Source organism: Miniopterus natalensis, chromosome 1, assembly GCF_054644295.1.
Source record: "Miniopterus natalensis isolate mMinNat1 chromosome 1, mMinNat1.hap1, whole genome shotgun sequence".
Lineage (NCBI taxonomy): Eukaryota > Metazoa > Chordata > Mammalia > Chiroptera > Miniopteridae > Miniopterus > Miniopterus natalensis.
The window spans coordinates 96,744,376-96,756,972 of NC_142081.1; the positions used below are offsets into that span (position 1 = coordinate 96,744,376).

Consider the following 12,597-nt stretch of genomic DNA (forward strand, 5'->3'; position numbering starts at 1 on the left):
GCCCGCAACCTGAACTCTTTGCTTTTAGAAAAAAATTTTTATTGGTACTGATATTGGGGGGGGGAGAGACATCAATTTGTTGTTCCACTTATCCATGCATTCATTGGTTGATTCTTTTTTTTTATCAAAAGTTTAAAAAATTATTTTAGAGTGGTTGGTTTTTGTAATACATCAAAAACTGTAATGTTATATTTCCCTGTTCTCACTGCTTGTCTCCTATCAGTGGTTGAAGTTTCTCTCAAGTAATTTCCTTACATTTAAAGTGTGAATACAGGTTTTACTTAATGGATTTAAGTTATAATTAGAAACTACTTTTATATACAGAAAATCCATAAATATAGAACTTTCATTCTTTTTTTATCCTAGGCCTATGCAAAAAAATTGACTAAAATATTTCATTTGAGTCTGTAATAAACATGTAGATACATTATTTACAATGGAGATGTTTTCTAACAGAAAGTAAACAGAAGTAATGTTGGTCTTCACTCAATTCCATCATTATATATGTTCATTTTCAAAGATGATGTGATACACCGTGTTCACTAAAATGTCAAGATTCTTGTTATACACATAATTCAAATGATGATTTTACTTGAACAATGAATGGTTCATTCTATGCTTAAATTTCCTTTAAGAAAGATTCCTTGATCTAATAGGGAACTTTAAACTTTGTTTCAAATATGAGCAAACGTTTCTTCCTTCTGGCAATACTCTAACTATGCAGCCATTTAATCTTCATTGTTCATATTCCAGGAGTAATTCCCAGTTATCTCACATGATGTAAGTACTATCCTAATCCTATTTCATGGACTCCATTTGTTTTGTCATAGCCAGGACATCATGGAATCTAGTACTTAGGCCAGACATATGTTGAAAGTATGCCTCTTTTTCCACTTGAATTGTTAAATTGTTTACTGCAGCATTTTTAAGTATTCCTGTAACCTGCTGTACCAGCACATCAGATGTCACCTGTATATGAATTGTTCCTGCCACAATACTGGTAGAATGATGCCAAAAATGAGCGTCCTGGTATGATATTAACTCTTCAATTTTCTGTATCATTTCTAAAGCAAGATGTAATTCTTTTTCATATTCTGGTGGCAGTCTCAGGTGCAGGGTGGAAGGGGTCAGTGGGGGGGGGGGAAGATCTGTAATACTTTCAACAATAAAGATAAATTTTTTAAAAAAGTAGTAAAACCTATCAGGCATTTAATCAGTGAAACCACACTGAGAAATATTAATGTAGCAAAAAAAAAATAGAACAGAGAGGATCAGCAGTGAACCATCCAAACTGCTCTATAAGAATTGTGGATACAATCACATCAATACTGTCAAGTGTGTATCTCATTGTTAGCATTCATGCCTCCACTTGCAGATACATGGCTGTAACAGTGCCCATGGTCACTGTGTCCATGCATATAGTGTGAATGGATGTAATCAGTTGAGTGACAACTTCCTTGAGAAGCTGGGTATGGTTAAGGGCATGGCTAAAGGCACAGATACCAATAAGGTTTACTATCAGTCCCCCAACTGAGACTGGTGTTAACATGTGTGTGTCTAATTCTGGAGGATCAATTAATCTAGCCAGTGACTCCATAAACACAAAGAAAGCTATTCACATTAGAAAAAGGCCATTAATAAATCCAGAGAGAATTTCTATTCCGCCATACCCATAAGAAAAAATCTGGTGCTTTCCATCTAATCATTAGGGAAGCAAAGTCCCATGACCAAAGCAGAGCGGTCAAAAAGCATGTGAAATCCATCTGAAATCAGAGCCAGACTATTGGTAAACACACCATAAATAATTCTACAAAGGTAAAAAGCAGATTCAAACACAAGAAGTAAAAGATCTGCCTAGAGTCATTCTCAAGAATTTTTTTAGTGATTCCTTAATAAACCTAGGGATCAATTGGGAGCTATGCTGAAAAGCATCACCCATGAAGTTATAAAGAGGTGTTCCTTCAGGAGAATATCCAATTAGGTACCTTTCTGTCCTCTCCTAGAGGGAGATGATAAAATGTTAGCAGACAAAATGAAGAACATAGAGCTCACTATCACTCCTCCAGACAGGACACGTTCATTGCTCTCCTGGTGTGCTGCTCCATTTACAGCCCAAAGCTGGTCTGTTATTGGATGCATCCAAAAAATTTCCAAAAAGTAGAGCACTAATAAAAATGGCGAAGGGTCCCTAGCAGGCACATTTGGAAATTTCCATCTTGACTGAACAAATGGTATCGACATAGAAATCCAGGATCATGACAAAAAAGATAACCATTGTGAAAGGTATAATGAGAGAAAACCAAGACTCGATTTTACTCTCAGTTATCACAGAACGAACAATGATCCATGAGCACAAGAGAAGCACAGAAATAACATGGGATAAAGCTTGAAGACATTTGGCTCCACCAACATCTATAGAGAGCTTTCTGGAAGCTGTATGAAAACCAACTTTTTGACACAAAGCCAGTACTAGTAACAATACTCCACCCTTGTGATCTGCTACACCTAAGAAGGCAATGGCTGTGTAAGCCACTCTAGCCATCAAATCATCATTGTCGAAAAGCAATAGGCAGATCACAATAATAATTTTAAAAAGCAGCCTTCCTCATCTCTGCTGGTGCTCCTCCAGAACTAGTGAACAAAACACTGAGTAGTGAGATGACAACAATATCACTGTGTTCAAATAGCAGCAAAGTCCTTAGTGGTCCACAAAGAGGCCAAAAAAACCACAAGAATGAAATGATACACCCAGCAACTGCCTGTTTAAATATTTTGATCCACTGGTGTTTGGTAATACTTTTTCCAGAAGAAAATGGCTTTTAAAACAAAACCATAAGAAATGCAGTCCCAAGTTTTAATACAAAAATGAACTGAACAATGTGAACTGCTTTTAGGAGATCATATGATCAAAAATTTAGTGAAACATAGTAGGGACACTGGTGGGAGGGTAAAAAGGAATTTTCTCTTTTTACTCTGAATTTCTATACTGTTTGAATTTTTTGACAATGAGCACACATTTCTTATTTAATAATAAAATAAATCGAGAAAGGAAAAGAAAACTAGATGACAGGCTGGATTCTTGATGTGTGGTGTTAACCTGAACATCGAAGTTCAGCTGTTTGTAATTTGGTTTCTTCACCTGAAGATACAACAGTGATACCTTCCCCTAATTTACATAGGAAGATGTCAGAAAGGTTAAGTAGTCACTAAATTACCATTTTAGAGAGAAACCACCAACAGAAATATCCTCTTCTATCTGAAAAAGCAGTTCTAAGGTTAACCATCTGCCCTGAAAACCACAGGTTCAAGCAGAACCTTCCTGATTTTAAAGCATTCACTCTGCAGCAGGAAACAGATGAGCCAACGAAAGCTAGAAGCAGCCTGGAAGCACAGAGAGGTCAGAGGGCTCCAGGACACGCACTGAACCAAGGAGGATGTTCAGGGCTATCAGGGGGTTGAGGAGGACACTGGTCCTGTGGACACCCCAGTGGAGTCCAGGGCAGTGGCCCAGGAAAGTGTGTCCAGAGCAGCAAACCTGGAGTCCAGGTTGGCAAGTGAGCGAGCCCACAGGCACATGGAGAGAGAGGCTCTGGAGGCTGGTGCCGGAGAACTAGGCACGTCCACTGGTTGGAGGGCACCACCAACACCAGCGCCCAGGCAGGCTAGCATGTCCCCATCGTATTTCTCCCCCATCCAGGAGCTCAGGAGCTGCCGCTGCTGCCCCTAGGGCGAGGTTTCTTCATGTGTCACCTCTGCCACAGAACAGCAGGCGCAGGCACGCCAATCTCCCATGGCAGCAGACCTGGCCACTCCCACCCGGGGGGTTGGTTGATTCTTGTATGTGCCCTGACCTGGATCCAACAGCAACCTAGTCGTATCAGGATGATGCTCTACCAAACTAAGCTACCCAGCCAGGGCTAGAAAGACTCTTTGGTCAGAGAAGGCTTCTCCAAGGAGGTAACATGTAAACAAAGACTTAAATTAACTGAGGTGTGAACCACACAGACATCTGGGAAGAAAAACATTCTAGACAGAGGGGACAGCAAGTACAGAGGCCCTGAGGTACAGAAAGCTTGGCCTATGTGAGAAATAGCCAGCAGTTCAGTGGGCCTGGAGCTGTGTGTCCAAGCTGAGATCACAGAGGCCTTGTCTGTAGTAGGAGTTTGGAATCTATCCTACAAATGGCAGGAACCCCTGCAGATGGAAAGCGGGGAAGGGGTACAATTTGATTTAGTGTGGTTTTAAAAGATCACTCTGGCTCCTGTTAGACTGTCACAGAGCAGGAGAGAGAGCAGAAGGGCAACTTGGGGGCTGCTGTAATAGTCTAGGCATGTGTGGTTGTGGCTTGGGCCAAGCAGGGAGATGATGAAATGGGTCACATTTGGGATCTCTTTTTGAGGATCTAACAAAGGTTTGCTCATGGATGAGATGTGGTGTGTGAGAAAAAGAGAGGAGCTGAGCATGAGCTCTGGGGTTCCAAGGCTGGGCTTGAGCTCTGGGGTGACAGGTAGCTCTTCCAGGCTGGGGAACACAGGAATGCAAGCATAGAGCACCGCCATGGGGACCTATACACTCAGGCACAGGTGCACACAGACACACTCAGCCACCACACAGCTGGATGCATACATTCCAGGGTACCAGGGGCGGGCAAAGACCTTACCACCACCTGACCTCTGCCTGCCCCAACCCTCTTCTATATCAAAGCCCCAGGGTCAGAGCCTCGGCCTCAGCCCTCACAGGACACCTCCACCCCAATGTTTCCCTAGCAACTCTCCTTCCTATACTGGTTCCTTTAGCAAAGAGGCTCCTGACAGATTCTTCTCAGAGACCAGAGCCTGGCCCCTGACTCCAGCTCCCTGACTTGGTCTCACCTGTCCAGTCTCCTCCTCCATAACCAGATCTTGCTCCTACACTCCAGCCTGAGGCCCTACAGAAAATTATCACCCAACAAATATTTGCTCAATGCTCTCTGCAGACCAAGCTCTCTGCTCTTTCACCTTGACTTAAAGGCCCATGACCATGTTCACCTAATATCCACCACTTGCCCTGTTCCCAGCACCCCTGCATTCACTCTGCAGGATGACTGCCCTTTCTCTTCCCCCACCCCCAGCCCAGCCTGCCAGCCATGGACAGGCAGCCTCGTGCAGCAGGAAAGGCAGTGCTTCACACTCAGGCAGACCTCAGCCTCATCCACCATCGAGCATCTGCACAACCTCACACAGGTGACTCAGTGCCTCTGAGTCTTCATCTGCTGGAAAAGGTTGGCAATAGTTCTCACCTGTTGTGGGCAATAATTCACGAAAGACCCTTAGCCCAATACCCAGCACATAGTAGCTACTCAATGGTAGCTATTGTGCACTCAGGTCCACCCTTGCCTTACTGACCTCTGTGACTGAGGACAAAGTACACCTGGGACAGTGGCAATGCCCACACTCGTGATCTCATGCCCCTGTGTAATCATGATAACCATCACTTGAATGATGTTGGGGGAAACTGAGACTGAGTGGTGATCTTGCCTGAGGTCCTCCAGTGAATCTGTCAAGGGAGTTCTGAAGTGTGAGCCTGCCTCATAAGTATTGGGCTATGCTATCTTGTGTGCAATGGAATATGTAACAGCCAGTGGCCCAGTGGATGCCTCCTGCCCTGGACTGACAAATACTATGACAGCCAGGAAGCCCCAAAGAGTCCTCCCCCAAGGAGACAAGGTGGCAACATGGGGCAAGGCTGAAAGTCTGGGAGTGGTTGGGGGCCTGGTCCCAGGCGCAGACCTGCCATCTACCCAGTATGTGGCCTTGAAGGGCACACTGAGTCAGTTTTCTCACCGATGAAATGAAGCACCCATATTCTTGGCTTGAGACCTGCTCTAAGTTTCTGCTCAGAGGGTGACAATCTCTGTGGCTCCTTACTGAGCACTTGCGTAAGCACTGTCCAGCTAACTAGTTTTGCCCATATATAACCCTCCTAAAAACCATCTGAAACTCCTGTTATAAATGGACACATGGAAGCATGGAGCAGTTAAGAAACATCCCTGAAACAAGTACATGCAAGGGAGGATTTACACTCAGGCTCAGCCTTTGGATAGAGGAGGGAAAGAAGCCAGGGACTTGTTGCCATCTGTGGGGCACCAGGATTGCCTAGTGGAGCTTCCTACTCCCCCTACCCAGAGCCCTCCTGCCACAATGGCAACTAGGGGGTTCAGGTCAGCTCAGAAGAGACTCCAGATACCTACAGGCTCTAGCCAAACTCCAGGTCCTACCTCAAGCATCAGCCATTTGCCTCCCAGCACAGGTGGCCCAGGCGTGGGTACTCTCACACCAGCCTTGGCTGCTCTAGCGCCTGCCTCACTGGGCCTCATTTCCTGGTCCCTTGCACATAGGGTGGTTATGAAATACTGGCCACCCAGTGTCCACCATGGTGCTGCTTACACTGAGAGACAGTAGAAGCCCCAGATCTCAGATAACAGAGGATTGCACAGTACCTCTAAGCAGGCCCCAGAGCTCCTTGTGCTTGAGTGTGAGGTGGGACCTGTGGATTGATGACCATAGCCCCAGAGAGGACCACAAGTCACAGAAGGAACAATGTCACCCCCCTGAGGTTCCTTGAGGCCCACAAGGTACAGGGGCAACTGAGGGGGCCAAGTGCCAAAACAGAGAAAAGTCCAAACCCAAAGGCCTAAGGAATGGGGATCAAAGGAGCAAGGGGTGGGAAGGCAGGAAGTAGGGGAAGATGACTAGAGAAAAGGCAAAAGAAAGAAAAGAAAAAGGCAAAAATCAAAATTAATAAAGTTTAATTAAACATCTATAAGACAACAGATTAAGTAGTAATGAACCTAACCCAAATAGGTATATATTAATGACTTTTTTCAGTCCTCACCTGAGGATATTTTTTCTATTGCTTTTTAGAGAGTAGGAGAGAGACAGAGACACATTGATGTGAGAGAGAGACATTGATTGGTTGCCTCCCGCACATGCCCTGACCAGAGCGGGAGATCGAGCCTGCAACCAAGGTATGTGTCCTTGACTGAAATCGAACTCAAGACCCTTCAGTACACGTGCCAATGCTCTAACTACTGAGCCAAACCAAGTAGGGCTATTAATGACTTTTAATGTGGAATGCAGGCAAAATTTACTGTGTGACAGGGTGTGGGATTCAACCTTTAAAATTCAAAGTGCCCAGAGCCTGCCTATGGTATTCAAGTGTGCCACCTCCAAAACATAGATGCATCCCTCAGGAAAGAAAGGGTCCCCATATTGATTTGAGATTAATTTTCTACCATGTGGGGGAATGAAAAAGCAAGAGAGGAATTCAGGTCAGTTATAGAAAACTGAAGTGATGCTCCTCACACATTCATCTGTTATGCAGTCCCCGAGTCACCTCAGATGCTGCAGTGCCATGCCCTCATCAGCCTCTTCATCCTTGGGGACTGTAGGGACCCACCCACCCTCAACCCCCTTCACATTTCAGCAGCTGGGTTCACCATCTCCCATTCTTTCCCATTTCTGGAGTGGAAATCTGCCACCTCCTCTTCCTTTGAACCTAAGTGAGTTAATTCATGTGACTTTAAGGAATAAAGCCAGAGAGCTGGGTTCAAGTCCAGAGGCCTCAGACTCATCCTGTGATCCTAGGCAGGCAGGTCCTAGCCTCCCTCTGGCCAAGTCTTGGTCTCTTGCCCATGAAATGGAATAATGTTGCCTAGCAAGGCTGCTGTACGGACCAAGGAGGCCTCAGCTGCGTGAGACACTGCTTTTTAAACAGACTGGGCTGCATTAGGCTTTGACAAAACAAAACCCAAGGAAAAAAGATTTGTGTTAAGCTACATAGAGCTCCGAAGAGGCATTTCAAAATCAGCCTTTCTGAGCTCTCTCTGGTGAGGTGAATTTTTATTGTTCCCCATGGTCTTTTTGCTATGGCTAACTGACTCTTTCTGCCCTGGCCAGTGGAGAGAGGTACAGGGGCCGAATTGGTGGGGAAGCAGGTTTGCAGAGGGGTGGCAGGGAGCCAAGCAGGCTTGGCTCCTGGAGGTCTGAGTCAGCGGCAGACAGCAGGGCGGGCCCAGTTCTCACTTGTTTGGGGAGATGGTGCAGGAATGTTCCTCCAGCCCAAGGCCTGGGCTCTACCCACTGCATACTGGCTCTTGTGGATGCAGCAGCCTCAGCTCTGGCTCAAGAGATGGGAGATGCCTGGAGCTTTGTTTGGTGGCTTTAGCCAGAGGCCTTCAAAGGCAGCCTAGAGACTGGGCCAGGTGTGTACAAGGCCAGGCCACAGAGCATACCAGGAGCTGAACTCTGGCCCAAAGCATCCCCTGGCACACTGGGTGATACAGCCAGCTGCCACCCCTCACTAGACCTCAAGTTCCTTGTCTGTGCAATCAAGAACTGAATGTGGTGGTGTTGGGCGATGGATGATCCCAGCTGACTCCTCCAGAAGGTAGTACAGGTGCAGCTACTTGTGTGTGACACCTTTGTTATGTTCACATGTGACTTTGTGGCAGTATGTGTGTATCACTGTGTGAGGGTGACTGTGCGTATGAGACTGTGGTATGGTTCTGAGTGATGACATAGCTGAGACTGACGCTGTGAACAGATGACATATGTGGACAAGGCTAATTGTGGACATGGCCATGAATGTGTGACAGTGTGTGGTACCATGGATAGAAGTGCAATTGTGGGAGCACATGACCATGCATACATGTGTATGTGACCAGGAGTGGCATACATGCCTGTGGGGAAGTTGCGTGGCTGTGTGGTTATATCTGCTTTGGATTGGGTAACAGTGTCTGGGACCAAGTGGATGTGTGGATGACTGTATGGCTGTGCCATAGGATGGAGGGGTGGTGGGAAACTGGGCTTAGGACCACCTGTCTCCCCCAGGCCTGGCTCTGCTCCAGCCATGGCACAGTGGTTCACATTCCTCCTCTGTCCAAGAGGCAGCAAGATGCAGGATTCTCAAGAGAACCACCTACCTCCCCAACACCCCACATGTGGCCACAAAATAGACTCCTTTCCTGGTCTGGGCCAAGACTGGGTATCAGGGGTCCCCCACCCACAGGTCCTTATAGTTGCCCAGGGCAGAAAGAGAAGCCTTGTTTCTCATCTCCCTCAGAGCAAAATGAAGGAGGGAACTGGAGACAGCTGGGCCCAGCTCAGTCTGGAACATGTGCCTGGCATGTGACTGAGGTCAGGTACCAGGATATTCCCCCACACCATTCCTCCAGTCCCCTGCAGAAAAGGGTTCTGGCTAGCCCCAACAGATCTCAAATTCCAACACCCCATCCCACACATAGATAGAAAAAAAGAGAAAAAAAAGAAAAAACCGGGGAGAGGGGCTATGACATTCTCAGTCCCACCACAGACACGCTATCTCAGCCTAGAGACCTCAGGATGCCTGGAGTAGGCCTAGTCCATCCCAAGACTTCATATTTCGGGTTCTTCTCCTAGGTCCAAGCTGACCTGGTGTCAGGCCAACTCCCTTACCCTGAGAATAGGAGGTACAGGGACACAAGGAAATGACACAAGAGGGCAGACCCAGGGTAAGAAGCATGAATGGGGACTTTCCAGGCACTGTGGGTTAAGAAGAGCATTCCTACCCTACCCAGACTGGCCTCAAGAAGTTGCCACCCACCCCCAACCCACTCCTAGCCCCCTTGCTGTGGTCAGATTGCTCTCTGCAGGAGGCTATCTAGAGGTCAAAGCTGAGAAGAAATTAAGGGGGAAGGTCCTCAGAAGGGCTGGATATGAAGGAAGGAGAGCAGGGAGGAGGGAGGGAAAAATTCCACAGGAAGTCCCAAATATGACCTAATTTTGACTCAGGGTCAAGGGCCCATTCCAGAAGTTCCTCTGAGGACATTCTGCCCTGAATGGGGAGCCCTTGCTGCCCCCTCCCCCACTGCACCTGCCATCCCTTTTCTCATCTCACTTACCCTAGCCCCTGGCCCGGCCAAAGCCTCCCTGGATGCCTGGACCAGGGCACTCCTCCCTCCACCAAGTCCCCATTGCCCTGAAAGAACACAGTGGTTTCACCACACTTCTCTTTTTCATCCTGTTCAAGATTCCTGTTCATCCTGCCTAGGGCACCCCCAAGGGCAGGGCTGAGGCATCCTCCTCAGTTTTCAACATGGAAGCCACCATATGGCTGGGAACCCAGGACTGCCTAAGAAAGGACACAGTTTCTGAGCTCTACCCCCTTCCCCTGGACTGGGGCCGCCCTAAGGAGAGGAACCCCATCAGTCAGACTGTCCTGGAACATGGTCTCCTATCCCTTTCTCATGCAACCCTCAGCCCTAGATCAGAGCAGCACAGCCAAACCCCTGGCAGTTCTCCACTGCTTATGAAATGAGATTGAGAACCGTCTGGGAAGGATGTGCATCCAGCTGGGGTTCTTGGCCACCTCTAGATCCCTAGATAGCACCTCCCACCAGCACAGCCCTCCCCAACTACTGAGGTTCTAGGGCAAATTTTGTACCTACCATGACCGCAGGGACAACTAGGGTTCTATCCTTCCCCCACCCTTATCCCTTCTCAGATCTAAATTAAAAAGTCATGTTTTTGTTATCTTAATTATAAAAAGTTTATCAAGAAAACAAGAAAAAATACTCAAGCAGCAGCAGCCAGGAATGGCCATGACCTCCTGGAAGGGGCTAGCAGTGGCACCTGGCAGTTCCACCCAACCTGCTGCTGGACCATGCCCTGGCCTGGGAGGAATGAGTAGCCCCCTTGAGGACATAAACATGGGTGGGAGACAGCACAACTGGCCAGGACCCAGGTGGGCATCAAAGTGAGGCTGGCCATGGCGGGTGGGCCCAGGGTCCCTGGGGCGGTGGGTAAGCCAATCTCTCTTTTCCCCCTGGGTTTCCCACTGTGCACCAGGAAGGATTCTGGGATTCATATTGCCAAAGACCTTAGGAGACTGGGGTCTAAGCCTGCTGAAGTGTAAGGAGCTATTGCTGGTGAACTCAAATATCTGGTACCTTTTGGGTGGCCCCTCCAGAAAGATAGAACCAGGACCCTGGAGTTGGTGACTTGTCTTAGCACCTTGAGCCCAAGGAAAAGATGCTGCATGGTCCCCTAACCAAGGGGTGTTGGGGGTTTAGCAGGTGAAGGGAGTCAGGAGGCTGTTGGCCTGCAACACCCTGCGGTGGGACAGAGACTTGGGAGCAAGGAAGATCCTTCCCCACAAAGGTAGGGTAGCAAACTTGCTTGGGGAAAAGGTGAAGGAGAGATGCCGCCACACCTTTGCCCATGCTGTCCCTCTCTTCCAAATGTCCTCCCCATCTACTTTCCTCCTTTACTATCTGGCAGGTCCTTGTCATTCTTCAAAACACCACTGGAATGTCAGCTACTCTATGGAGTCTTTCCTGACCTGCAGAATGAGTGGTCCTCTCTATGAGCTTTCAGGAAACCCTTGTTTACCATGGGTCATTCTGCATTACCCCATCTATTTCTGTCTGATCCCCACCTTGACTGGGGACACCCTGAGGGCAGGTGTGTCACAAGCCTGGGTATTCAGCATCTGACCCAGGGCCCCAGAAGGCCCCAGTATCTGCTGAGAGAATGAGGGGGCGGTGGCCAGGTGCACAAGCGCTAGAGGCTCTACAGTTGGCTAAGACTCTGGCCTGGCCTCAAGTGACTGCCCGACCTGTGGCCCAGGCCTCAGCCGGCAGGATTCCTGGTCTCATTCTCGTCCCTGCTGTGCCCCACCTCTTAAGGGGTGGACTTCCCCAGGCGTACCCATGACTGTTCCAGAGCCCACCCCCAGCTACTGCTGGTGCAGGAGGTCTATAAACCAGAGTATACTGCAGTGACCAGGCCAAAGGTGGGGTGGGGCCAGGTACTCAAGGTCAGAGGTTGTCGTACATGCGCAGCGTCTTCTCCAGCTGCTGGCCTACCCGCTGGTAGAAGAGGATCTGCTGGCGCAGGTAGCTCTGCATCATGTGCTTGAAGTCGAGTTCACGGCGCTGGTGGAAGTGGTTCATTTCAGCCTGCAGGGCGAAGCCCACCACACGGCAGCGCCTGCGAATGCCATCTGCTTCATCCTGAGCCATGCGGCCCTCATCACTCATGCGTTGGCTCTCCTTGACCTTGGCAAAAGCGCCTGGCATAGGCAGAGCAGAAGACAAGGGAGGTTAGGGCTCTGGTTTCCCCAGTTTGTTCCCTAAACCCTCCAGTAGTACCCTCAAGGGCAGAGAGTACCCTCATCAGCTCGACTCAGGCCTTGCTTGTGGAACTCCAGACCCCTGGTCGAGGTACTGGGTCCTCCACCAGCATGTCCCCAACCCTCACCTAAACCAGATACACCATTTTCCCTCCAAACCTATGGCACCATGAGCAACCCACGCCCAAGCAGTCACAGTTCTGCTAGCTACATTCCAGAGCCAGGATATCCTAATTCAGCTCAGACATTACCTCCTCCAGAAAGCTTCCTCTGCACCCCCCACTGCATTAGGTGCCTCCCAATGCTCTCAGGTACCCTGGGTTTCCCTCTCCCACAGCTCTTACCACCCTGCAGTTTCTCTGACTGTCTCCCTATGGGCTGTGAGTTCAATATTTCTAGCACACAGAACAAAGCCTAGCCGACAGCAGATCCTGATACATGTCCAGT

The 12,597-nt window shown here is 48.3% G+C and overlaps 1 protein-coding gene and 1 pseudogene across 3 annotated transcripts in view; both read right to left on the reverse strand.

The window, feature by feature from the left end:
* Positions 1 to 12,597, reverse strand: part of SNX33 (sorting nexin 33) — a 43,458-nt gene that overhangs the window by 23,095 nt on the left and 7,766 nt on the right. For 2 of the 3 annotated variants that reach the window (XM_016210570.2, XM_087824126.1), the window contains one exon: positions 8,498 to 12,090. The exons of the other annotated variant lie outside the window; for it this stretch is intronic. In XM_016210570.2, the coding sequence (XP_016066056.1) occupies positions 11,837 to 12,090 (254 nt within the window). In that variant the 3' untranslated portion in view covers positions 8,498 to 11,836. Of the gene's footprint in view, positions 1 to 8,497; positions 12,091 to 12,597 lie in introns of those variants that run through there. 3 annotated transcript variants of the gene reach the window in all.
* LOC107535200 (proton-coupled zinc antiporter SLC30A5 pseudogene) lies at positions 620 to 5,007 on the reverse strand (annotated as a pseudogene).